The 26,218-nt window shown below is 41.8% G+C and overlaps 2 protein-coding genes across 2 annotated transcripts; one reads left to right on the top strand and one right to left on the bottom strand.

Annotated features, from left to right (window-relative positions):
- Positions 1-2,492: 2,492 nt before the first annotated feature.
- On the bottom strand, positions 2,493-19,852 carry supt6h (SPT6 homolog, histone chaperone and transcription elongation factor). The gene is given in 38 exon segments (XM_034098853.2): positions 2,493-2,813; positions 2,816-2,832; positions 3,535-3,803; positions 4,691-4,869; positions 5,058-5,135; positions 5,217-5,329; positions 6,008-6,132; positions 6,251-6,358; positions 6,488-6,580; positions 6,655-6,800; positions 6,963-7,158; positions 7,785-7,925; positions 8,022-8,164; positions 8,369-8,516; positions 8,667-8,874; positions 8,995-9,122; positions 9,219-9,386; positions 10,762-10,899; positions 11,047-11,182; positions 11,289-11,365; positions 11,457-11,574; positions 12,374-12,513; positions 12,645-12,840; positions 13,296-13,450; positions 13,541-13,821; positions 14,178-14,288; positions 14,404-14,549; positions 14,708-14,850; positions 15,273-15,362; positions 15,462-15,575; positions 15,733-15,834; positions 16,073-16,328; positions 16,554-16,635; positions 16,770-16,950; positions 17,038-17,114; positions 18,113-18,274; positions 18,360-18,478; positions 19,757-19,852. Coding segments are annotated over 37 exon segments (5,322 nt in total). The 5' UTR covers positions 18,469-18,478; positions 19,757-19,852; the 3' UTR covers positions 2,493-2,565.
- A 955-nt stretch (positions 19,853-20,807) lies between these two features.
- Positions 20,808-25,280, top strand: sdf2 (stromal cell-derived factor 2). The gene is made up of 3 exons (XM_034098914.2): positions 20,808-21,059; positions 22,099-22,295; positions 24,136-25,280. Exons 1-3 carry the CDS (start codon positions 20,876-20,878, stop codon positions 24,433-24,435), a joined length of 681 nt encoding a protein of 226 aa, XP_033954805.1. The 5' UTR covers positions 20,808-20,875; the 3' UTR covers positions 24,436-25,280.
- The last annotated feature ends 938 nt before the right edge of the window (positions 25,281-26,218 follow it).

Below are 26,218 nucleotides of genomic sequence, written 5' to 3'. Positions count from 1 at the left end.
TGTATGAACCACACAGCTTCCGGTCTTCCTCGACCCAACCGGAGAAAAAGACGTGCTGTAGGCAGTAGAAATACATTGCTTTTAAAATCGTGCTGTGCAACACGAAAAAAAGGGGCAAATCGTGTTGGTGAACACGAATCAATAGATTAAAAATCGTGTTGGTGAACACGAAATGCCGTGAGACTGGGTTGGATCAGAAAATGGCCGCCTGGATACACTGTACTGAGCACACAGCAACACATGACGGCACAGAGGAGGGGGAAATCAGACTGAAATATGGACTCACCATGCACACTGTGGATATAATGAACAGACTGTATATAAAGTGATGACATATCAACTAAAACATGTATTTGTGTTGCTCTCAGATGGCCTGAGAGGAGGTTGTATATTGATTTCTAAGTTAAGACAAGTCCTCTCAGGAATGTTTGTACTGCTGGATGGAGTTACATTTTAAAGCTTTGTAATATGCGTGTTGAAGATTATTCTCTTCTTTTGTTTAACTGCACTTGTGTCTCCTTACCAGGCCACATGTTTTTTGGAGAGAATGTCAGTGCCAGACTACGAGTGCATTTATTTTTGTTTCCTCGCAGTCATGTGTCTGTGCTGCTAATGTGAAGCCTGCGCCAGCACACATGACCGCAGTCTTACCCACAACGCATCTCTCCTCTGACATAAGGGTTCTCATGATCTTGAAAATGGAGGGATTGTTTTCATAAATGCAAGCAAACAGGAAGTTGCATCTGAAGTTAATTGATTTGCTCGCTCAGTTTTATCAGACTGCATTTGTTCTTATCTGGAAACAGTCTTTAATTACAGCTCATGGATTATGACTTGTAAATAAATTGGTTCTATCACCGTTTTGTGTTTTTGTTGAAGTAGAAAAGCTAAATAGCCGAACGAACGGTAATGTTTTGTAAAATGTCACATTCTGTTCCCAGCTAATCACATTTCCACACACACAAAGATGTACATCACATGACCAGACTAAGTGTTTTCCCGAAAGTAGCATAGGCAAGACTCAGGGTTTAATATGAACACTTTTATTAAAGGGATCACAGGTAGAAAAGGTCATCAGCAGTGCCAAAGACATCATTCCTCCTCTCTAACGAACTACCAGGAACCAATCACAGCCTTGCTGAGAAAGTTGCAGTATCTTAATCTGGCGGGAGACGTAAAAAAACAAGTACTCGAAAACCATAATTACTTAAAACAAAATGCATATTCTGGGACCTTTATACTCGGCACACAGCAATATGAAGCACACCATTGAATACCAGCGCTGCCTGTTTGTACTGTGGCAGAGGCACAGCAAGAAGAAGAAGACATTAAAATGCGTAAGTCAAGAGGATGCAGAGAAAAACTTGCGCACGACGACCACGAGAGATTTAATGTTTTTTTTTTAACGACAATATATTTCTTTTACTGAAATAGCTGCGTGCACTTCTGATTATTATACACACAAAGAGATATACACGCAGTGGCAAGTCAGTGCGATGGTAGCCAATACGCAGAAATGTATCACATCCGGCGTGGTGGCACACTTCAAACCCCAGTGTCAAACGTGAAATACTCACTAAACATTAAAAACCCAAGGGATTCAAATTGGAGCCAACTTAAATTATGACGCTCTGACACAGACATGATACTGACTTCCACTTGTTACTAAAAATCAATTGTTTAATAAATGACGGTTTCTTCACTTTCTCACATAGAAGTCCTCTCAACAACCACAGTTACCTCCAAAGGTGCATGTTGTTAGTGTCAATAGGAGTCAACATACAATAGAGGCTATCTACGGAGCCGAACACATCAGGCAGTTGATCAGAATACAGCATGGTGGAGACAGACAGTATTTCATGTTTGAGATAAACTCAGCTGACATGAGAGGTTTCTCCTTGATTTAGATTTTTTAAATCAGCCTCAACACTCACATTCGCAGGTGTATGTGTGTTTGTGGTCTCAGGTGTGTTTGTTTTAACAGATGTGAAGAGCGGGAGGCTTGAGATTCAAACAGAAAAAACTGTTTTATTCATTGTGACGCATTCCATACAAAAATTAAATGTCCTGATTGGCTTGGCAAAGCGCTCTTTTGGCAACTGCTCGCAAAAATCCACTAACCACTTATAGAGGAAAAGTGGGTTTTGAAGATGAGACTGTGCGCCTCTGTCAAAACCATTCATAGATTAAACTAAAAGCAATCGCTGAGTAAAGAAGGTAGGGCAGCTTGTGTGACATTGTCTGTGTAGGTCCATATCCTATGTGTAACTGCTGTCTGATATTCAAGCTTCTTTTTTTTGCCATTGTGCTGACTTTATGAGTAACGTATACAGTGTTACTCTGACTGTATCAGATACTAAGTCAGGCCAGAGGAGACGGCCGGAGGTCAGGAGGGGAACATATGGGAGGAGATGGGGGAGGGGGAGGGGTAGGAGGAGGAGGAGGAGGAAGGAGTTGAGATTAACCATGATGGCAGACTTTACAACACTACATCTACATATGAGGAGGGGGAGAGGTGACTGATGAATGGACAGGGCTGATGGGTTGTGGAGAACAGTTTGAGGGTTATCCAGATGAAGAAGCAGTACAAAGGATGGAGTTGGGCAGGGGTGGGGGTAGCGACGCCCCCCTCCGTGTCCTATCGGTCCCATTTCGGTCCAGCAGGGGTGTGGCGTCTCCGGCGATGGACATGGGCGTGCTCTCGATCATGGGGCTGGGGGACGGGCGGGGCGTCATCCTCGGGGTCTTCTTCCGACCCTCCGCCTCTTTCTCCTTCAGCCACTGCTCCGCCATCTTGCCCCAGTCCACTGCGAGGCGTTGCTGCCGCTGGGCCTGCGAGAGGGAGGGGAGAGGAGAGGAGAGAGGGAGGGGTTTTAGTAAAAGACGGCTGCTTAGCCTTAAAATCAATCAGAATAAGGTCTAGCACCATTCTAGTGTCAGAAAAACAACGACTCATTGATTGAACTGTTCCAGTAACGGGTTGATTTGAGTTGGAGAATGCAAAATGTACATTGACACAATTCAACTTGAGGTAAAAGGGAAAATCAGATGCAGATCACACCAACATTTCTGTACATCTCCTGTCGCTGCGTTCATTTTAATATGAGAAAATAGGTTGGGACTACCAAAGAAAAAGCCATAGTAAATGTAAAAGTAAGATAAGGGGCAGGTCAAATAAGATTAAAAAAAAACAACCAGTATAAGTGTACATGTTTTGTAAAGAGTACATGTTTTGCACTCTTTAAAAAATAACTGCCATGTGTGGAATAAACAAATACATAAATAAATAAAGTTGTTTTTACATTAATGATTTGACCGTCTATGTGTCTTGTAGTTATTGAATTGCTCTTTTTACTGCGCTGTTAGAGTACAGTTTCATTATTATGCTCCTGTGTTTATTGTATTTTTGTAACTGGCACAACAATTTCCTTCGGGATAAATAAAGTCCTATCTTATCTTCTCTTAAATACACATTCTTATATTTCGATGTCTGTTTTTTTTGTCATCCCTCACACCTGCTCCCCCTCTACTCACTTTGGTGGCGGCGGCTGCTGCTGCTGTGGCGTGCGTCCTCTGGATGAGGTGGAGGATGTGGGTGTGCCGGACGGGTTGCTGTGTTGACTGCTGTGGTGGCTTGGTTGTGACACGTGGCTCCCGAGTGGAAGGCTCCCGTGGGAGTGTGAGGACTGGGGGGTGGTGTTGGCGTACTGCGGTGTGCCCAGAGCCTGCTGGCTGGGGGTGGTGTACGAGTAGCTGGGCGTCATCAGGGGCGTCGCTATGGGCTGCTGAGGGGTAGCAAACACCTGCAGAGGAGAGAGAGCGGGAATCAGGTTTACTACCAGGTAGGTTGACACGTACGAGGAATTTGACTTGGTGTCGTGGTGCACACATAAAAGTAAAACAACAATTTAAAAAACACAGATAGCGAACTATTTTAAGAACACCATAATAACTTACAAAAAAACAAGACAAAATAATATAAAGCAGTAATTTACATTGAAATAGAATGCAATAAAATATGTGCAGTATGTGGGATAAAAATGTATTTAATTTATTTCAAGAATTTTCTTAGAAATCAGTCAAGAAAAACATGTCATGTAAATTCAGTTGAAGTTTCAAATGCTTTCGCAAACACGATATTGGTATTTAACTTGCTCATATTGATTTGAATCAGGTAATTAGATGTAATACAAAATAAAGATAAAAGAAGAAAATGTTAATTTAGCTTTTGGGAGAAGGGATGGGATTAAAGTGTAAACTCCTTCCCACCCCTTTTCGGATTATGTAATTAGGTAGATCATTTGATTATATAGAATTTGTAAATCAATTATATTTTTGTTGATCAATTTGACACTGCTTAAGTGCGTACAGTAGCATAATTATCTTGTTTCAGTTTATAATTATTATTTGTATTATTGTTTTACACGTTCTAAATAAATCAAATCAAAATGTAAAAAATGTTTTATTTAACAGATGGTTTGGTGTTTTCTGAACTGTATTTTTACTAATTCTCCTCAACCATAACAGCAAGTCCTTATGTATCCATATTTTGTATCATGTAGGCACCTAGAGTTGTAAATAATTGAACAAGAGAAGAACTTTGTATTATCGTGTGACCGTGAGATTCATTGAAATCCCTGAAACAGCTTGTTTGCTTCCACAGTAGTTGAATATTAGCAGCTGCACTCACATGGTACGCAGAGGAGCTCCCCCCTCCTCCCCCTGTGCTGCCACCGTATCCGTACTGGCTGGAGCCCCACTGAGCGGGGGTGGTGTTGGGGTTCTGGTTCTGGCCTGTAACCGCGGCGATGGCATTGAACATCTGAGAGGTCATGTTGCGTGGGAGGGAGTTGACAGCTCGCGTCAAGTCTAGGGAGAAGGGAATAAATGAGGAGATGGTTAAATGTCCTACAACTCCACTCATGCTGAATATCTGTGTGTGTGTGTGTGTGTGTGGTGTGTGTGTGTGTGTGTGTGTGTGTGTGTGTGTGTGTGTGTGTGTGTGTGTGTGTGTGTGTGTGTGTGTGTGTGTGTGTGTGGAGAAGAGCGGGACTCACCTGCGATGTTGATATTTGCTGGGGTGGCGTTCAGGGACGCAGGAGTCCTTGTTCGACTGCTGTTGCTGGGAGTGACGCCTTTGATGGAGAAGCAAACGTTAGAACCAACTACATCCTTTATTTGTGGTACAATACACATTAGGAAGAGTGCTTCCATACCTGGCACAGGCTCTTGGTAATGGTCCTTAAACCAGCGGAATAACCCGTTCACTGTGGGGAAAACCTGTGAGCGGTACCGGAAGCCATCCGGGGTGATGGTCACATACTCAACCCTGGACAGGAGGAACAGATAGCATGTTGACCTTTAGTTCTCCTAGTATGGAAACCTTGTTGTTCATCAAAGTAGTATCTTTTTTTTTTTTTAAATGTCGCACGCCTTGCTTTCAACGCCTTGCTTTCAACGCCTTGCTTTCAACGCCTTGCTTTCAACGCCTTGCTTTCAACGCCTTGCTTTCAACGCCTTGCTTTCAACAACATGACATTTCAACAACATGACATTTCAACAACATGACATTTCAAAACGGCATTAAAGAGTACACCGCTTGTTTCATCATCTTTTTCCAGAATTTTATATTTAGAGAACAAAATCAGATCATTAGTCTTTAAACACATTTTTTTTAAATGTCTTTTATACTTATCCAGACCTTGAAAAAAGCGCAAACTCTATATCTTTTCATACTGTTTAGGAACCCTTTATTAAAGATTTGGATTAGAGCTTATGTAGTGGTTATGGACCTATCGGTTGAGATATTATTGAGATATCATTTACAATTTCTTTGATGTTATTGTCAGGTTATGCTGCTTTGAGAAAAAGGAAGCAACATCCAAAAAAAGTTATTTAAAAAAATGGATAATGTTGAAATCAGTACAGCCTGTTTATTCAACATGTTCTACTCATGGCTTCATACAGGGGAGAATCAAAAAACCTAAATATAGTATAATCTGCTCACCTTGGTTTTCCTCGAGGCTGGTAGCCGAGGATGAATTTCCCCGGGAGCTCTTTACATACCGATAGAAAGTATGGAATAAAAGTAGGCTTCTCCCTCTTTGTCTTGACCAACAACTCCTCCATTTTCTATTGGAGAGAGAAAAAAAGAAGATATAAGAGGTGCAACTTTACATGCAAACTAAATTGAGTTGTTCGTGTTATGAACAGTTGAAATGATATAAAAGTAAATCAGTATATAACATACATCCTTGCTCCCCAATTCCTGAAAGTACTTATGCCCCAGGAGATCTCGGGCAAATGACGCCATTGGTTGAATGTACCGAGCACTGATTTCATCCAGATCTTCAAACTCCTGCAGAGAATGCAATATACTTTAAAAAACATGCAGCAACCACAACAACACATATGTCCCGCAGTGTATAAGGTTTCATTATGAAGCACAAGAGAAGGCCAAAAAAAATGAGTGGAGAAAAACTCTTACCTCAGAGTTGATCCAGAGAGTGTGTCCTAAGCTGAATGCGTTCTCTTTGCCTTCTTCCCTCACATCCACATGCTGGTAGATGCCATCAGCCACCTAAAAAAACACATCACACAGTGAGCCCGGATCATGTTGTTTTCCGACACCTTTTGAGCTCCTTCCTCTCCTACCTTCCAGGTGACCGTGAGGTGGTTCTCCCCCTTGCTGCTGGGTCTGATGATCAGGTCTCCTTGGTCCAGGGTCTCCATCATTTTCTCCGCCTGGTTGAAACTGATATTGTGGAAGTTGGGATGGGCGATCACACGCTTTATATATGCTGCAGAGACAGAGGAAAAGCACAATCGTATAAGGGGAGAGGTGTGGATGTAAATGTTGTTGGGTAAACAAGTTGTAATACGAGAAAACAGCAACCAAAACGCAGCGTTTTATTAGCCGTTTTGATTCAAACAACTTTGACTAATTCTGTTATTATACTCACGTGTTCGCTGTTGTTTCTTTTTGAGGTCCTCTTCCTGTTTTTGGTCTTCAGTCTCTTTGTCAAAGTCATAGTAGCTGTCCTTGGGAAGCTTCCACTCATTGGCCTTGTCCATCAGATCGGAGGTGCGGCATGTGAGGTCCACGCTGAATTTCTCAATGTCGATTTTCATGATGCGGCAGTGAACCGTCATACCCACCTGAAGGAAGAGAAGGGAAGGGGAGCCATTCAGTTTAATATATGTGCGACGATAGATGGAAACAAGACAGGAAGGACAGAAATAGCCAGGCACCAACTGATAACTATAGGCGCTTTCAAACTGGAGTACTTTTCCGGTTTAGTTCCGATAGTTCCTGGGATTTTGCGTTCACACCAAAAAGGTACTTTCCTGGGGAGAAAAAAGTTCCTATGTCTGATTGGCTGGGCGTATTGCAAACCACGCCCCGAAGGCTTCAGTAGAAGCTGCTGGGACTCCCAGCAGCTTCTACTGAAGCCAGTCCCCAACTCCGGGGACTTCGGGTGGCAGTATACGCCGTGAAGTTGTTTGCGGCCTGCCAGTAAACCCAAAGCAGAAGAAGAAGAAGTGACGTCAGCGGCTTCATTTGCGTAATCTTCCCTCAGGGAACTTATTCCGGTGTCAACACGACCGGCTCTTAGTTCCATGGGGGTACTAAGTGCTGGGAACTAAGTGCGGCAAAGTACTGAAAGTGTGAAAGCGGCTTATAAGCAATATATACATTTTCTTCGGGGGAATCTATTTTAAAAAAATACGGAAATATAGTTTGAAGCATCAGCAAAGCACACCAAATAACAACAACGCCTCACCTTGACCCTCTCCTCGGGGTGTTTGACCGTTTTGTCACTGAGGAACTTGGTGGGAATGAACCCCTGGACGCCATTATCTAATCTGGACCGCACCCCGATGGCCTGACCTGGACACGAACCGCTGTCAAAGTGATTCCAAACCTGAAGCGGGCACATAACAAGATGATGTTTAGATGCCAGACTCAGCTGTTTGTAACATTAACTGCTCAAAAGGAGAAACACTCCTGTGCCTGGTACCTCGCTGAGTTCGGGGAAGTTGTCCTGCTGGCAGAAAGGACACTGCCACAGCCCGGTGGAGTCGTTTCTGATGGCCTGGTCGTAGCTCTCTCCCTGAGGCCGCCGGTGAGCGATACCAGTTACTATACTGGTGATCAGCTTACCTGAAAGAAAAAGGAGGCAAAACATCAACCACAGGCCGACGGCAATTCTACAGCCACTGGTATCATAGCAACATCACTCCTTTTATAAAAGTCCTGTGTTAGGCACTGAGTTCTTCTCCTGAGTGTTTATAGTTAGGAATATAATGTCTTTTTCATCTTTGGTGACATTTAATTCATGATATAAATCAGTGTGGTGTGTATTACCAATATAAAAGGTCTCTGGGGTGTCCTTGGTGAGCAGGTTGAAGACCTCCTCAGTGTTGGGGACCCTGTAGGCGACTCTCAGATCTTTGTACCTGCAGCTCAGCTCTGCACGGATATCATACAGAGTAATGCCCTTGTTGCCATAACCCTACAGGGGAAAAAAGAAGGATGTCATATATTTTTGTAGGTGAAAGGCATACATAGTGATTACATGTATACAGCTGTTATTTATTTGTGTGAAGCTCTCATCTCGTTTCTATTTATAACTTAATATTGACGGGGTAAAAGCCACACAGACCTGTCTCTCAAGCTCTTCAGCGAAGGCGTCCAGGTCCAGATCTTTGAGACGCTCTGGGTTTTCCAAGATCTCCTCCAGAGCTCCGGCTGGGTTGGCATCTTCTGCCGATTCATCGTACTCGAGAGCGTCCACGGCCATCTTACGAGCCCACTCGTACGTCTCAGGGTGAACACGAGACCCATCCAGGACCTCGATGTAGGAGTCCGTACTGTGGAACGTTTGATAGAAGAAATCATTTAGAACAACGGGCTCATAGGTAGATCATTCACAGCCTTTCCTGATATCGGTATAATAATCTCAGTAAAAGACTCCTGAAGAAGAAGCCAACCTGTCTCCGAGCGACGCCGTGTCGATCTTGATGAAACCAGCACAGTTGATGAACACCTTGGGTCCCATGTGACTCATTGTGACCAGCTGGGTTCGGTTTTCCAGACGAGTGTTGTTCTGCTTCAGAATCTGCAAAGATACAAGGACCATGAAGATGATCAGGTTAGGGGAAACGGCGCTGCACATTAATATACGACAATGAATGAGAGCCTCAAAAAAACGTACCTTCAGCAGCTGGGAGCCCTTCCTCGGCCCCAGACCACAGACAAACTGCACCAGGCTCTGGGTGTGAGGGTGGGCGATGCACTTGTTCACATCCACTCCGACCTCATTCACACGGTTAATGAATTCAAAGTAAAGAGCACAGAGCAAATCTTCCTTCACCACTTGTTCCTGAGAAAGAAAGAGAGAAAAAGACAGTTTCAGAAAGTGGCTTTGTAATGGCACATTTCCACTGCAGCGGGGTAGCCCCGTTTAAGCGTCCCTAAGCGTCCTCGCTCAGGCCTCGGGCTGCCTCGATGGCCGTCCGAGGCCGTGGCGCATTTCCATTACAGTTTAGGACCTGGGGTAGCAACGCAGTGTAGGCGGGGCCACTACCCGCACCACTCGTGTTGTTGTTGTCCTTTACTTGGCGATATTCACTCTTCATCTTTTTCCCTACACTGCAGGAAAGTCCTCGAAAATCTGCGTTCGGACATCTGTGCAGAGACATCCTGGAACACTTTCACATTTCGAGTTGTTCCATCGAGCTCCCGCTGGATTTTATCATCCCCAATCATGTCCCCAATGAGATGTAGGAACGGCGTCACCTCCTCGGTCGACCACGGTGCGCTTTTCTTTGACGTTGCCATTTTGTTTGTCTCTCTCTCTCTCTCTCTCTCTCTCTGCTATCTCTCTCTCTCTCTCTCTCTCTCTCTCTCTCTCTCTCTCTCTCTCTCTCTCTCGCTCTCTCTCTCTCTCTCTCTCTCTCTCTCTCTCTCTCTCTCTCTCTCTCCGTCACTAGTTCAGCCCTGGCCCTGGCCTGATAGAACCACGATTTGATGGGGCTGGGAAAAAGAGGGAAAAAGTACCCGCTAGCCGGGGCTACGCTATATGGAAAGGCCACCAAGGGCGGTTAAACGGGGCTACCCGCTGCAGTGGAAATGCGCCATAAGTAGCTGTAGAATCAAACCGTATGTTTTCAGCATCTGGTTTTAATAGATGTTGCTGATGTTCTAGAGTTTGGAGAATGGGTAGTAGTTGAGGAAGTACTCATATATTTGACTTTAGTAAAAACACTCAAACCACAGTGTAGAGATACTCTGTTTAAAGGAAGTCGTATAAGAGCGAGTATAATCATTAAAACACACACAATGTTCTCATTGGCAATTTCAGAATAATATTATGTTATATTATGGTATTATAATTATTTATGCTTTAATGTGTTCATCACTTTATTTTGGCAGCAGGTCAAAGTTCCAGGTAGCTTGCTCAGTAGTACATCTTTTGATCATATTTATTGATCCAAATAAAAACAAAACAAACTGTCATGGCCTATTACCAAATGTCCAGAAAGCAAACAAAAGACGAACAAGGCAAACATCACAGTTCCATTTTTCTTAACATAGTGACACACACGGATATATTTAAACTAGACTGTTAAGAAGGAAAAGGTGTGATTATGGCTGTAACACTTTTGGAAGAAACAATAAAAACTAAATATAAAGCACAATATATAGATAGATATAATAGCACACAAATACCACAATTTCATCAATGTCAGTCTCACCTGCAGCGGGTGGAGTTTGAGGCAGAGAATATCATCATCAGTGCTGCAAACCTGAGCGTACTCTATCAGGGGGTCCTGGATCTTCCTGGCTATCGACACAGCCTGTCGCAGCAAGGGGGGGTAATCCCTAAAGTCAACCTGCACAGAGAGAAAGCAGAGGATCAGGACGAGGTGAGCTTTGGGCCATGTCTTCTATCCACCAGTTAGTGTGAACTTGCTGTGGAAACCCCATGTTTCAGAGCCAGTGTGTGATAAAGACACGACAGTGAGGTGTTGAGTGTTTACCTCAGACTTCTTGCTGTTCATGTACAGCGTGGCCAACTCATTGTCAACAAGCTCCACTCCCACAGCGGGGACAGAGGACTCTTGTTCCAGCTCGCTGATGGCCCTCTTGATGTCCTCCATGATCATTTGAGCATCTCTGCAACACAAGGCAGGGTTTTAGTGTTACAACCGCAACTCAATTAACTTGGAAATGTTGTTTCCATGTAGCTTTTCAGCACATAAAAAAAACCAACTAATGTTACCTGTTTTCCCCAGCGACAGCCACAACATGAGGTTTCTTCCCAGATAGAAACTTTTTGAGAGTTTCGATGTCGTGGGCCTGAAGATAACACACACATGTGAGAGATCCTCTCAAAGACGCATCCCTTAACAAAAGCAACTGTTGACTATTAACTGTTCTCAGCTGGTACCTTCTTCTCTCTCTCATCCTCCCTAAAGGCGTTCCTCCTCTTCATGAAGTAGGGCAGACGCAGGAAGTCGGCCACCTCCCCTTCCCCGTTGATCAGAGCACAGAACACGGGTGTGTCTCTGTTGGAGTAAAGTGGGTAAGTCAGAAACGGTTTTGTCAAATAAGTATGTCTTAAATGCAGTAAACATTGCTTTGTTGTTAATTTAAAGTAAGTCATTGTATCCGTTTAGACTGTGTAAAGCCTGCACACTTAGTCACTTTCACTAACTTATGACTGAGCCCCTTAAGTAAGTGCGCACTAGGGCTGTATCCGAATATCCGAATATCCGTTCGTTGGAGTACTATTCGGGTTTCAATTTCGTTATTCGGATCGGCCTATTCGGCTGCCAAATTGAATTGATTGAAAACTCCAATATCAACGTAAGAACTTGTGCCTCTTCGGGGGGTGCTAACACTTAACCATAAACGTTATCGTTTACTTTCTCCGTCTTTATATGTAGATATGATTTTTCTCCGTTAATCTCCGTCACGTTGTTTCCATAGCAACAACAACTTCCTGTCCATCCAAAATAGGAAGCCTAGCCAAATTACACTTAAGACATATACAACGGAAACGAAAGTAACAAACACAATGCAATATCCTTTTCAAATTCAAAGAACACAAATTGGGTTACATTAACAAATAACTATAAAACAACAATACTGTAGAATAACAAAATGAATGCACGCGTTGAAGCGGTTCACTGCTGATTACTACGCACCCCCCAGTCCCACATGATTACTACCGACTATCCGGAGCCCGAAAAATGGTATTCGGGACAGCCCTAGTGCGCAGAGGTAACCTTTACTTTCATAACAAAAAGGGTAGCAACTGACAAATACATACTGTGAATGCAGACAATACTGTAGGGCAAATACCTGCTGGGCGCATATGCTACTCCCAGCACCCGAATGCCTTTGCCCTGACTCTCATCCATCAGATCATCGTCTTCCTCAACCTGCTGATCTGGTCGGTAAGGAGCCACTTTCAGCCAGTTGTACAACCGACGGCAGCAGGACTGCGAGGAGAAACACAGAGGGTTCATAAAAACACACTCATCAAACATACATTTTTAAACAATGTTGCTCTGTAATTTCATATATATTTATACAATACTGATACAATGGGACAGATATAGTGAGGCATTACCCGGACAATGCTCTCCTTGGCCTCAGTGATCAGTTTGCTCTTGAGCTCCTTGGCCATCTGAGGGTAGAGGAACTGAGTGAGGGCTCTCTCTATGGCAAGAGTTCGCTGCCTGTTCCACTCCTGCACCTGGTGACTGAACTCATCTCTGTAGTAGAACTGTTTGATCTCGTCAAAGTAAGTCTGTTCCCCGGCGAAGCTGAGGATAAGCAGAGGGAAGACGCAGTCAGAAGCAGCGCCTTAAATAAGTCAGAATTCCAAAGCCCCATGCTTGCTCTACTGACAAGGAGATAAACATAAGCTGCAGCTTAAAAATAAATCAGACTCCAGGGACCTACTTATCAACTCTACTTTCATTCAACAGACGAGCTTTACGGGCGCTGGAAAAGCAGACAGTTCATCACATCAGATCCTGTGCTTTCTAAATATCCTAAGGCGAAGGAATGTGAATGAAAAAGAGAACTGATAAGAGCTATAAGACCTAGGGATGTTTGGTTATTTATCATTTCTTCCATCTGGCTAAAAACTGACAACATTTGAGTGGGGATCCTCCGTAATCCTTGTAGCCTGTAATCATGTATTTACAAATATCTGAATTGAGTAGGCGAACCTTTGCAAAACATGCAGATATTTCTCAGTTGTCACTGTGCTTACCCTTTGACTCCTAAAAGGTCAATGCAGATATTAATGGTAAGCAGCCCCTCTTCCTCTGCCAGGCCCATCTTCAAGAACTGATCCCCATTCAGCTCTTTCACAGCCTTGTTCTTAAGATACTTGAAGGAGTAGGCAAAATGAGCCTCGTCTATCTCCTAGAGGAAGAAAGCAAAGGGCAAGGCAGGTTAAGAATCAGAATCATTTCTGTTAGATGGTAACATCCGTGAGATTAAGTGTGTCCAAACCTTTTTCCCCTTCTTTGTGGGCTTGATGTTGATCTTGGCCCTCTCTTGAAAGGTCTGTCGGAGGACATGTCTGACCAGAGGTTCACGGGCGATCTGCATGGCCACCATGTACCTGGTTCCTTCCAGCACGGCCTCAGGAGAGCTGAACTGACTGCACACGTAGTCTTTAGCCAGCTCCACGGGCTCGGCCGGGAACTGCTCTGTCTCGTGACGCTGGTAACTGTCACGCAAATTCTCTCCAAACTGCTCTGGAGTTAACCCAAACTTTTTAGCCAAGCCATCTGCAGTAAGGAAGAAATAGAAAAATGAGTTACTTCAAATTATCAATATCGGGAATGCCGCTACACCAAGACACCCCTATTATACACAGTAGGGCTGAGCGATTATGGCAAAAATCACGATTATTTTTGGTCAATAATTGATATCACAATTATTAAAAACGATTATCATTTGATTACCCTGAACTTTAAATATAATAATTTTTTTTTTTTTTATTAAATAAAATTAATAATCGTTTTATTTTGATTACGTTGTTTTCGTAATCGTTGCAAGCCAAAATCGTAATGGAGATTAAAATACAATTAATTGCACAGCCCTAATACACAGTATATGTGGTAGGTAAAAAAAGGAGACTAACCCAGTCCTACGCTCTGACAGATGCTGTACATATCTCTACGAGACGCCAGCTTGAGGTCAGGTCCTTTCTGTTCTTCTTCTTCTTCTTCTACCTCCAATTCCTCTTCTTCACCTGAGGAGGCGGACAATTATAATCAGTCATTAAGAACATTGGAACAACAGAGCAAACACACCATAGAACTGAACAATTTCAAATCATTTAGTAAATTCAGAGGCGTCCATCTTACCATCCTCGTTCACTTCTTTGATCTTCTTGAGCCTCTTCTTACTGGTCTTTACAGTGTTCTGCATCTTGGGGATGTCTCGGCCGTAGTAGAGCAGGAAGTGGTTGTAAACATCCCCCAGCTCTTCAAGAGTCTGCACATCTTTCAATCTATAGGAAGAATAAATTAGGTTTGATTGTGACAGAAAAGGCTCTTTATTGTTGATCACAGTATAAACTGCATCACAAATATTCCTAGATTAGTGCAGTCACAAAGAAATAGAATGCATAAGAGGTGATCTTTCTGAGCATCAACCATCGGGGCGTACCTCTCCAGGTCGGAGATGTCCAAAGGACGGACGCCGTCAGCCAAAGGTTTGTCAGGGTCAGCTGAGATCTGCTCAAACTGGAAGGCCTGCATCTTCTGGAACAGACGGGTCAAGTTCTGCTTCCGGTTCTTCAGCTGAGTCCACTGGTGGAGGAAAATGTAGAAGTCAAGAAACCAGAAGTGCAGAGCATTGATAGCAGGGTATATGCAGGAATCCTGAAGTCAAATGTAATACCTTTTAAGACCTTTTGTAAGACCCTTTCCATACGTTTTAAGACCTCATCGCCACTTCTAGTTTTAACCGGTTACATTGGCGACACACTTTACCTCACATTGACTATATACAGTATTGATTGTCCTTCCTCCTTATCTTCCATCCATTTGGACGCAAACTTGGAAAATGCCGTTTAATACTTTTTAATAGCCTTCATTTTCGCTAAATTGATTTATCAACTTTTAATACTTTTTAAGACCCCCTGGATCAAGATTGGCTGAGCACACAGAATATCCACCCTTTCATCCTTACTCACAACAATGTCTTTCCATAAGCAATAATCAAACTGTACCTTTTCATCCCACTGCCAAACCTTCCACAGGTCGTTTATGTTTAGTTCTGGCTCCACATATTCTTTCCTGTAGAAAGCTATGAATGGGACCTGGAAAAAAGAAAACAATTTGTATTTGGCATTCTTTCTCAAAATACTTATGTTATTATCTTTTAAAGAAACGCTAAACAAAATGATGGCTCACTGTACCTCAAATTGTTGATTCCTCATGAAGTTGAGGGCCTCTTTGATCTTGGCAATTGTGCTGGGGCCCTTCCTGCTGAAGTTTGTAGTCGTCCCCCTGTCCAGATAATCTGTGCTCTCCTATTCAGGGCACACAAAAACAGATCCTTTTTAGAGGCAAGGAAAATAGAATGGTGAATCGTGCTGAAGGGGAATCTAACACGGTATCATGAGTGGAAATCCAATCTTTTGCATTCTGTGTGCATATGTTTCCTGAGTGTGGAGGCAAAGGGCGTACCTGCATGGAGATAGTTAGAGTGGAGAATCCGTGTCTGAAGATCCACTCTGCTTCCTCTTCCAGCTCATCATCCTCAGCGGGTTTAACAGGGATGGATCGCAACTATAAGAAGGAGAAGAGAGTCAGGATAACAGGCACATGACAAACATCAGGAAAACACGGTATAAATAAATAAGACCACAAGGCTTAATTATGAATAAACCTGAGAAAGCAGTCACTATGATCCTTTATGGTCCAGGTGAGATCGTTACAATAGAGCATCAACACTGTTAGCATCAACAACACTGTTAGCATCAACAACACTGTTAGCATCAACAACACTGACGACAAACACACAAACCTGGAACCTCTCCGGCATGTCTGTGTTACGGATCTCGTTGTCTTGGTCGGTCATGTGACTACTTTCCAGCTCGCTGGGCTCGTAGATCTCAAAGATGCTCTTCCTGCCTTGCCTCCTCTTTGTCTGCTTCTTGGGTCGGTCCCAAGCTTCTTCATCCTGGTCCTCCTCCTCCTCCTCACCCTGGTCGTATGCGTCTGCGTCAAATTCAGCAAAGTCAAAGTCTCCGCCGAAGATTTCCTGGGCCTCCTGGAGGGCTCTGTGGCAGGAAGGGCAGCGCAGTGGAGTGATTATGTGTTTCACTTAAAGCAGACATTATGTGCTTATTGTATTGTTGTTACCAAAAATAATAATATTGTTTATGTAAACAATTATAATGCAATTTAGACTCTACCAGATATAGAAGTATAGCAATGGAGCGTATTGCCCCACAATCGATAAACCTTTTGAATGATAGATTTGTTGCATAATCTTTGACACTCACGCATCTGTGTATCCGGAGAACTTCTTGCCCCTCTTTTTGGTGATGGGTTGGCCGTCATCATCCACAATAAAATCGTCTATATCTGTAGAACACATTTAGAAAGCAAATCAATTATACAGCACAATATTTAGAGACCAAGTGTGCGACTCAGTTGACGTAACTATTATTTCTCTGCTCTTTAGTTATTTAAAGACCGATCAAAAATTCCTGGCCTACCCGACTCCTCGTCTTCTCCTTCTTCCTCTTCCTCTGCTTGGTGGAGGGGCTCATCGACAGCCTCCCCTTCCTCCAGATCGCCCTCTGCATCTCCATGAAAGATCTCATCTGCGATCAAGTCCTTCTCGTCGTCATCTTCTTCATCATCATCGAGTGTTTTTACACGGTCGTATTTCTTCTTCTGTGAAACCAGACAGGAACAGCATCAGCAGTGCTAGCTTTAACTTGACTATTACTGTAGAGAAACAAGTCATGAGATTCTTCTTACCCTTCTTTTCACTTTAACACCCAAGTTTTCCTCAATCAGGTCCAAATCATCGTCATCCAGGTAGTCGTCACTACGATCTGCAAGTATAAATCATTGGGTTTATATATATATATATACACATATCTTTTACGCTGCAACCATGAAGCTACAAATGAGAGCGTATCTCCATTTTTACATGGCTCGTTTTTATAATACAAGTATAATCTTTCTTTAAACTTTACTGTCGGTCACCGAGCCTTAAATCGACACTAAAGACTCACTTATTCTCCCTGGCCTTCTAGTACGACTCCTGACATTTCCCGGTGTTTGATTTTTATATTTGCTGTTGTAATTTATTGTCTTCTGTTTGCTATCGCAGTAAAGTGTTTTTATTGCATGTACAGCACTTTGGCTCGACCAAAAATCGTTTTAAAGATGTGCTATATAAATAAAACTTGATTTGCTTCACTGTTCAGAAAAGTCCAGTAAAAAGGTCTTATCCAGAACTTGTTAATAACACTAACTATATGTAATTGCAGTATCACAGAATGGCCATAAATCTGGTATTTACAGCGTAATCAATGACTTCTCTATTATATTGTGATGTCGCTGCTGACATTCCTGTCGAGATACTGGTAACATTTCTGCCAGACAAAAACAATAAATTACAATAATGGCCCGATCCAAAATCAATTCAGAACTGGGTTTTTGTCTCCAAAATTATTTTAATATTTGGGATTTCACAGCTGGAGAAATCTAATTATAAAGGCTCTCTGGTAAACAGACGACGTTATGTTGACACCTTGACTAAAATACCTCAGTTGGCGAATACGCATCACACATGGTCATATCTGATGTACTTTTTGATTTACATTTTCTAGGATTTCCCCTCTGTGTGTGACCCATCAAAACTGGACAGAGAAAGGCAGAAGAGCTATGAAGGGTGGTATAGGAATGGGCAGAATGTCAATATGCATGCAATAATTGGAAGAGATCCAATACAGCTTGTCCCTGGGTGACTTCCTGAAACTAACCACAACATGCAACAACACACTGTATCATGGCTGGATCTCTTTAAAATATCGATTTCACTTACTGCGCTTTTTCCGTCGATGCTTCACTTCTTCTTCTGAGTCACTCCCCGCTGCACTTGCAGGTGCTGGTGCCGGCGCCTCCTCCTCCTCTTCTGCATCATCAATGAGTCCGCGTAAATTTCCTCGTTCATCCTGGTCCTCTGTGTTCTCTTCTTCTTCCTCGTCTGTCAAGTAATGAGATATAAGTGGTCAACAAATCATTCAACCCCCCTCAAACACATGCCAAGAACTAAACCATTTTATTCTTACCATCTTCCTCCACAAACCGCTGGGTCTTTTTAGGTTTTAAGTCTTTCTCTTCTAACTCCTCCTCCTCCTCCTCCGACTCCTCAGCCTCGCTGACAATAAAGTCCGACATGACGCTGTTCCTGGAAGCAGTACAAGAAAGGCTGTTAGAAAATGTTCTCAGCTTCATCCAAGTATTTGTTCTTCGAGACTACAGACACAAATGCAAAAGCCACACCAACACAACTCATACAACACGCCTTCATGCGTTATGCTGCAATTGTGAATTCAATCCATATCATTCCATTTCCTTTCATTTCTGCTACAAGATTGAACAAAAATCGTATTTCACACTGTCTGACAGTATTGCATTTACATTGTTCAACAGGTTATTCAAGCTCTTCATTAAACAATTACATTAAAAATATAATAAACGTAAGATATAAAAGCTGCACCATTACACCAAATGATAAAATGCCCTAATTGTTTCGGTGTGATCAAATTCATCCTTACACCTTTTTGTATTTTTAGTATCTCCTTCAGAATTTGAAATGAAGGGCTTGGTAGTTTATATGTACTGAAGAGATCAACAATACGCATCTGTTCCATGTATAATCTGTGTTTTGTGTCACATAAACTTGATATTGTTTTCTGAATATGCGATTTATTTATGTAAACATCTATACAAAAAAGCCCGGGATTATTGGGTTTTGCAAACATGTTTGAGGTGTTATTGACAAACAACGTTAAACCAATTAACACTCTATTTTCGTATTTCTAATCGACCTGGTTATGGTTTTAAACTCATTGTCATAATGTTAGTCAGTAACAAGAAAACTACATTTAGTTGGCGACCTTAAGAAACCCTAGACCTAACAATGTCGCATTGCGCACACACTGAACTCCCACGGAGACCACTAACCAGGCACGTCAGCCCCTTTCTTTCTATCTGATTGTAGCTAATGTAACCTAATCTTAGCCATCTGATGAGCGGTCGGTCGACAAACATTCATCTGGTATTGGAAATAATGTTCAATGTCGTTAGCTAACGGTAATATCCCTATGAGCTAGCACCCACCAACTAGGCTAACACAGATGCTAACGATGCATGTTAGCTTGCGTGCAACCTTTTACCAAGTACTGTTAGCTAGCACACGTTGAAACCATAGTGTATGTATCAAGATATAAACTGACAGTAAAACAGCAACCGAGACGATTTCCAAGCTGTAGGAATTAACCAAGGCCCGTCTCAGCCAACTTCGCAGTCTAACGTTAGTTTATGCTTTAGCACATCAGTACGTTAGCTTAGCATTAGCCGGAACGACAACAACAGCCAACTGCATCCCCGTTAGCTAGTTAACCATTGTTAGCTAGGCAGCACAATGTAAAGATCAACATTACCACGGAGAAACTGGACTTACACGTCTCACTGCGGTGGTGTACTCCGATAATATTTACAGTTATAACGGGAGTGTGTTGTGTTTTGTGTATCGGGGAGCTTGTACTTGTAAAAAATGGCCGACAACGAGCGGCGTGAAAGGCAATTCCGGTATGAGTGAGGGGACTTCCATCCTGTTCGCTGGAAACGAGACGCCCCCTGCTGGGTCGCTTTGATTCTACACAAGGCTAAATAATTTATAAAGACTACACAACATAATTGTTGTGTGGGAGTGTGTTTCTAATATCAAATTGTACTTGTATTGTATGAACCAGCCATGTAAAAAAGTATATAAGCTGTGCGGTGCCCTTACAGCTGCTTGTGGCTTTAATCTTTATCATTTTATTAGTTTATAAATATTGTTTTATTTACTTATTCATTTTATGCGTTTTATTTTATTTATTAATTTTGTCTCATGTCTTCCTTTATTTTACCAAGCGGGATCATTATTTATGTTATTGTTGTTATAAAACCTATTTGACCTCCTTGTGTCCCTTGAATTGTTATAGTAGGCCTATGCGTTTATACTGTATGCAAAAAAGGGGAATTTCTTATTTGTAGTTTTAATTTGTTTTAAATTCAGAATCAGAAGCGGTTTTATTACCCAGTCGGTTAACACATGGAAGGAATTTGCTTTGCTGTAAATGATGCATACAAAGACAAAGGAAGAACAGTAAGGTTTTTTTTACAAGAAAGAACCAACAAATAATACTATTGTAAAAACTATTAAAAAAATATATATTAAAGACTATTAGAAATAAAGACAATATTAACACAACAAATAAATATGTAGGACACTAACTAGAGTAAAATAAAATACTATATTAAAAGTGCCTTGAGCTGCACCTTGTGTATGAAAAGTGTTATACAAATAAAGATGTGTCATCATCTTTATCATCAATATATTGCACAAAATACCAATTAAACAAAAAACAAGTACAAATATCACAGGTATTAGCAGTGACTCCTCCTAGCCGCTAGAGGCGCTGTCCTCGAGCCTCTTGCTGCCATACTGCCTCTTCACTGACGTAGCGTAAAATAATACAAATCTCCCTCAGAGGCATCAGCGGCATCATTTTGCTCGGGATCTTTTTTTGTAGGAATGGGTATTTTAGATTGTGCTGTTTCTCGACACACTTTACCAACCTTTTTATTATATCTATGCTGTATATTTGGACCGTCCCTCGGCACTGAGCTGAGTTTTGTAACATGCGGATCTGTCATTAAACTGTTAAATGTAAAGCACAATGTGAGACTTCACTCGCACGACGTACGCTACGGCTCCGGTGAGTTTTTTTTACTGGGATTGTTAAACATTAATACAAATTGTGTTTCTCTACTTTGACATAATCTACTATTGCCCTACTATGTAATCAAAACGAATGTTTAAAGAAAATTGAAAATTACTGATGTGTACAAAGGTTAACTCTCAATGTGTCATGTTGACCCCATTATGTATTATTCACAGTCACACAGTGTTTATATAAAGGATGTGTAACCTAAAACCTCTTTAATGCACAGTTAACACATTTATTTACCTAAAATTCACAAAGATACATCAAATGTTAAGTTAAGGGAGATAAAGACCCCATTTATACCTGTTATTATCATGTCATCTTTTTCGTATTCTGCTAATCTTACATGGATAATGATGTAAACATAATTTTTTTTTTACCATTTCTTGTTATTTATTATTATTTATTTATTATATTGTTTTGTTGAAAGAAAATGAGAAAATACCTATTTCTTCATATAAAGGTTAACAGCATTCATTTGATATATCATTTATGTTGACTCTATTACATGTAAATTCCAACTGTGGCACATACTGTATAAAATATTGGATACATAAAACCACTATTAAATGATTACCTATTAACTGGTAACTAAAGACAGTATATGAACAAGATCAGCGTTTGGATTTCCTTTATGAAAACCACACCCTTTTCTTTAAAGCCTAGTAACAAATTAGCCCGAGTATACACAGAAATGTATATTACAAATCTAAGGTGGTTGTCAATCTTATTTCTTCAAATAAATAGTTGTTATTCTAGGCTAAAGCCCTCAAAGTGAACCACTTGATCTGCTGCCAACATGAGTCCTTGGTTTCAAAGTCAGACCTAAAGCAACAATCATCATTTCAACTTGTTGGGGGTTAAACTGACCTTCACACCGCAAATACAATTAGTAGTTGTATTTTTCGACAATCTTGATCTTCCTTGATAAATCACATTTGCTGTTTCTTTCAACATCCCTGGTTCTGTATCTGGTTGGAGTTTCTCTGCTCACCGTGTGCTCTTCTCTGTGTGTGTGTGTGTGAGACAGGTAGCGGGCAGCAGTCTGTAACAGGGGTGATGACGATAGAGGACAGTAACAGCTACTGGAGTGTCCGTGGGACATTGGACACCTTGTGCCATCGGGGCACCCCGGTCAAGTGTGGGCAAGATATCCGTCTCACCCATGTCAATACAGGCCGTAACCTCCACAGCCACTACTTCGCCTCCCCGCTGTCCTCCAACCAGGTGGGTGGGGTGAAAAGTACATGGGGAGAGGGTTAGTTTTATATGAAGCATCATGACATAACAACCTGCAGAGATTGGCGCATTTATGTCAATGTCCAAAATGTAGTAGAGCCTTATTAAGCTTTTTGTGTAAATGTTAATATAATACTAAAATATTTAGAATGTATTAGTGTCATGCAAAGTTAAAAGCACTCACTGCAGCTCATTGCATTACTAACACAAAGTCTGTTGCAAAATGGTCGCATTTAGGGAACCCTAGAAAAAATGTTGAGGTTGATCTAAGCTGACAGCAGCTTTTACACTTCAGGAAACGCACCAAACTCTGTGGGAAAACCGCCGCGGGCCTGAAAAAACCTCTCCAAAATTAAGGAAGTGTAAAAACACTATCAAGCCAAAGTGTTACAGGCTTGGAAGATGTCTACCGTGCCATTTGAGAAATGTTTGTTATTGTTAGAATTTTTTTTACTGCACAGACCTGTATATTTTCAGTTTTTTAAAAGGAAGATTTAGATTGTTATGAACAGTATCAACATGTCTAACTATAACAAACAATTCTAAAATGGCATGCCATACAGTTGCAAGAAAAAGTGAACCCTTTGGAATTACCTGGATTTCTGCATAAGTTGGTCATAAAATGTGTTCTGATCTTCATCTAAGTCACAACAATAGACACACACAGTCTGCTTAAACTAATACCACACAAACAATGATATGTGTTCATGTTTTTATTGAACACACCATGTAAACATTCACAGTGCAGGGTGGAAGAAGTATGTGAACCCCTCGGCTAAAGACTTCTTCAAGAGCTACTTGGAGTCAGGAGTCAGCCAACCTGGATTCAAATCAATGAGACGAGATTGGAGGTGTTGGTTAAAGCTGCCCTGCCCTATAAAAAATACACACCAGTTTTGAATTTGCTATTCTTAAGAAGCATTGCCAGATGTGAACCATGCCTCCACAAAAGAGCTCTCAGAAGACCATTAAGAATTGTTGACTTGCATAAAGCTGGAAAGGGTTAAGTATCTCTGAAAGCCTTGATGGTCATCAGTCCACGGTAAGACAAGTTGTCTATACATGGAGAAAGTTCAGCACTGTTGCTACTCTCCCTAGGAGTGGCCGTCCTGTAAAGATGACTGCAAGAGCACAGTGCAGAATGCTCAATGAGGTGAAGAAGAATCCTAGAGTGTCAGCTAGAGACTTAAAGAAATCTCTGGCACATGCCAACATCTCTGTTGACGAATCTACGATACGTAAAACACTGAACAAGAATGGAGTTCATGGGAGGACACCACGGAGGAAGCCACTGCTGTCCAGAAAAAACATTGCTGCACGTTTGAAGTTTGCAAAAGAGCACCTGGATGTTCCACAGCACTACTGGCAACATATGCTGTGGACAGATGAAACCAAAGTTGAGTTGTTTGGAAGGAACACACAACGCTGTGTGGGGAGAATCCAAAGGGCTTTTTCTTGCAACTGTACTTAGTCCATACTGAGAGTCTAAGTCGAACATTGTTCATACTGTAGACAATTGAAGTCAGCGGATGGTTCCAGTTTAGCAGCAGGAGAAATTTAAAGCAAGGTCAAAAGTCTGTGAACATAACTGTACAAGGTTTACACATTAAGAACATGTTGGCTTTAGGCGAGGGAGACACAATTAGAACAGAACATTATTTAAAAAGCGCTGTATTATTAACATGACATCGATATATATTTATCCTACACCACTTATGTCTGGAAAGTGGAGAGATAGTAAAACGGACCCAAAAAGCTATCACAAAACAAGGTACATTACCTTCTCTTATTTAACTTTTTAAATAATGTTTCTCTCACCCGTCCACAGGAGGTGAGTGCGTTTGGGGACGACGGGGAGGGGGACCACCTGGACGAGTGGACGGTTCAGTGTGGGGGATCTGTGTGGAAGCGAGAGGAGGCCGTCCGCTTCCGTCACAAACCCACCGATGCATTTCTGTCAGTGACGGGGGAGCAGTACGGACGGCCGATCAACGGTCAGAGGGAAGTTCACGCCATGGCAGACCCCAGCCAGCACAGCCTGTGGAAGGCCATGGAGGGCATCTTCATGAAGCCCAGCGAGATCCCCACGGGCAGCCGGGACTACAGCCACCTCCACACAGAGTTCTGAGCTTCACTTTTCTTATTTCTCCCTTCCTATCGTCCCATCTGTTTACCATCGTTCTCCTATCTCTGTCCCGAATAACACATGTTACAACTTATCTAATTTATCCCTCCCATCAACTTTGACTTTCATATTTCCAGGCGATTTTGCCAAAGTCTTTACATGGAACAGATTACAATGACTTCAAATGATCAATCCATACCTCTCTTTTACATGTTTTAGGAAACACTACTTCAATCCTCCAAGATCCATCAGCTACCCTCAAAACTTTAATAGAATAATAGTTTGCCTTAACAGGGACAAGAAGACACAAAAGTATGAAAACCGTACAAAGACTAATCTTTGTGAGGCTTTACGTCCACTTAGCTGTTATTTATTGTTAGAAACTTGCCATCAGAAAACACAACGCAACTCAGAAGGCAGGAGGGTTTTGCAGATAAGTAGAATAAAGTCATCAAGTGAGTGTTGTGTTTTGTAAGACTTTGTTACATTGTTACACTTGTGCCTTTATCCTTTTTATAGCTTTTGGAAACAAGCATTTTTTGTTTTTTTAAGGTATTTGTCAGTCATATTCCACTCAAACAATTTATAAGCAGTGTTACCAGGATAAATAACTGTTCCCCCCTTTATGTCAGATTCAGTGTTGCGTATGAAGGATCCAACACCAACTTACATGAGTGTACGCAGATTAATCTGTTAAGGTGTTTTAAAAAAAAATATGATTTTGATCAGTTTGCTGTGTGAGAATAGCCATGTCATGCTGTCTCTGCAGTGGATGTGTTAGATCAACTCTGAATGTGTTAGATCAACAGTCATGCAATGAATACCTAATATTAAATGATTTGTATGCATTTAAGTATCCGTGTGACATCTTTATTGAATTGTTGTCTTCTTTTTCATTTAGCGACCATCACAGTGACTTTTCACAGGTACCCCTTTCTGCAGGATAGCTTGAAGCTAATCACTGATGTCATCAATGACTCCTGATAACTGCTTTCCTGATGTAATTATATAATAATTAGATCAAAGCAGTATAGACAGATAATGTACTGTACAAAGTCAAACTCCTAAATGAATCCACAAATATGAAATACAATATAAAACGATGTATGCCTGCCTGGGCTTTTGCACTTAGAGTAATGTATTGTTGGTCCACTTAATGGCATGTTATGGTTAATTATCTGGTGATTAATGGGGTGTGAGAGCATCTATTATGAGGCTGTTCTCTATTGTGTTTGACCTATGCTACCTAATTACCATGACTCAGTGAGTGCAGAAGCCAGCACCGCTCCACAGGACGCTCCTCTCTGACACATGTTGACAAAGGTGTTGTTTCACCTCTCTCCTCACGTACTGCCTCCGGCTAAACCGAGTTTTAAGATGCACATCTCAATGGTGGAAGGGTCCCCTTTGTGTGCATGGCATGTCACACCCGCCAAGGTTAGTTCACTCAAAGCGCGTGTGTTTGCAGCGCTACATGACCCGCATGTGTGATGTGCGAAGGGGATGTCAGAGCAGTTGAAAAGGCTGCTCTTCTGACTCGTGGCTCTTTTGTGCACGCTCTGCTACCTGCAGTAAAGGGCGCTCTGGATAAACCATGCTGTGTTCTATTCTTAGGGTTAGTATTTGAAATGACAGAGGATGCTAACAAATGACAAGTAAAGCAACAAGCCTGCTTTGTAGTCAGTGTCACAGACAGAGAAAATGATCCTGCTCACCAGCTCATTAAGTAACTAAATATATGAGTTTATGTGTATGTTGTTGGTCTTGAAGCAAACACAGATGACTT

The sequence above is a fragment of the Pseudochaenichthys georgianus genome, chromosome 14 (assembly GCF_902827115.2).
Source record: "Pseudochaenichthys georgianus chromosome 14, fPseGeo1.2, whole genome shotgun sequence".
Lineage (NCBI taxonomy): Eukaryota > Metazoa > Chordata > Actinopteri > Perciformes > Channichthyidae > Pseudochaenichthys > Pseudochaenichthys georgianus.
Note: the sequence above shows the minus strand (reverse complement) of the source record. Positions and strands in the feature narration are given on the sequence as shown.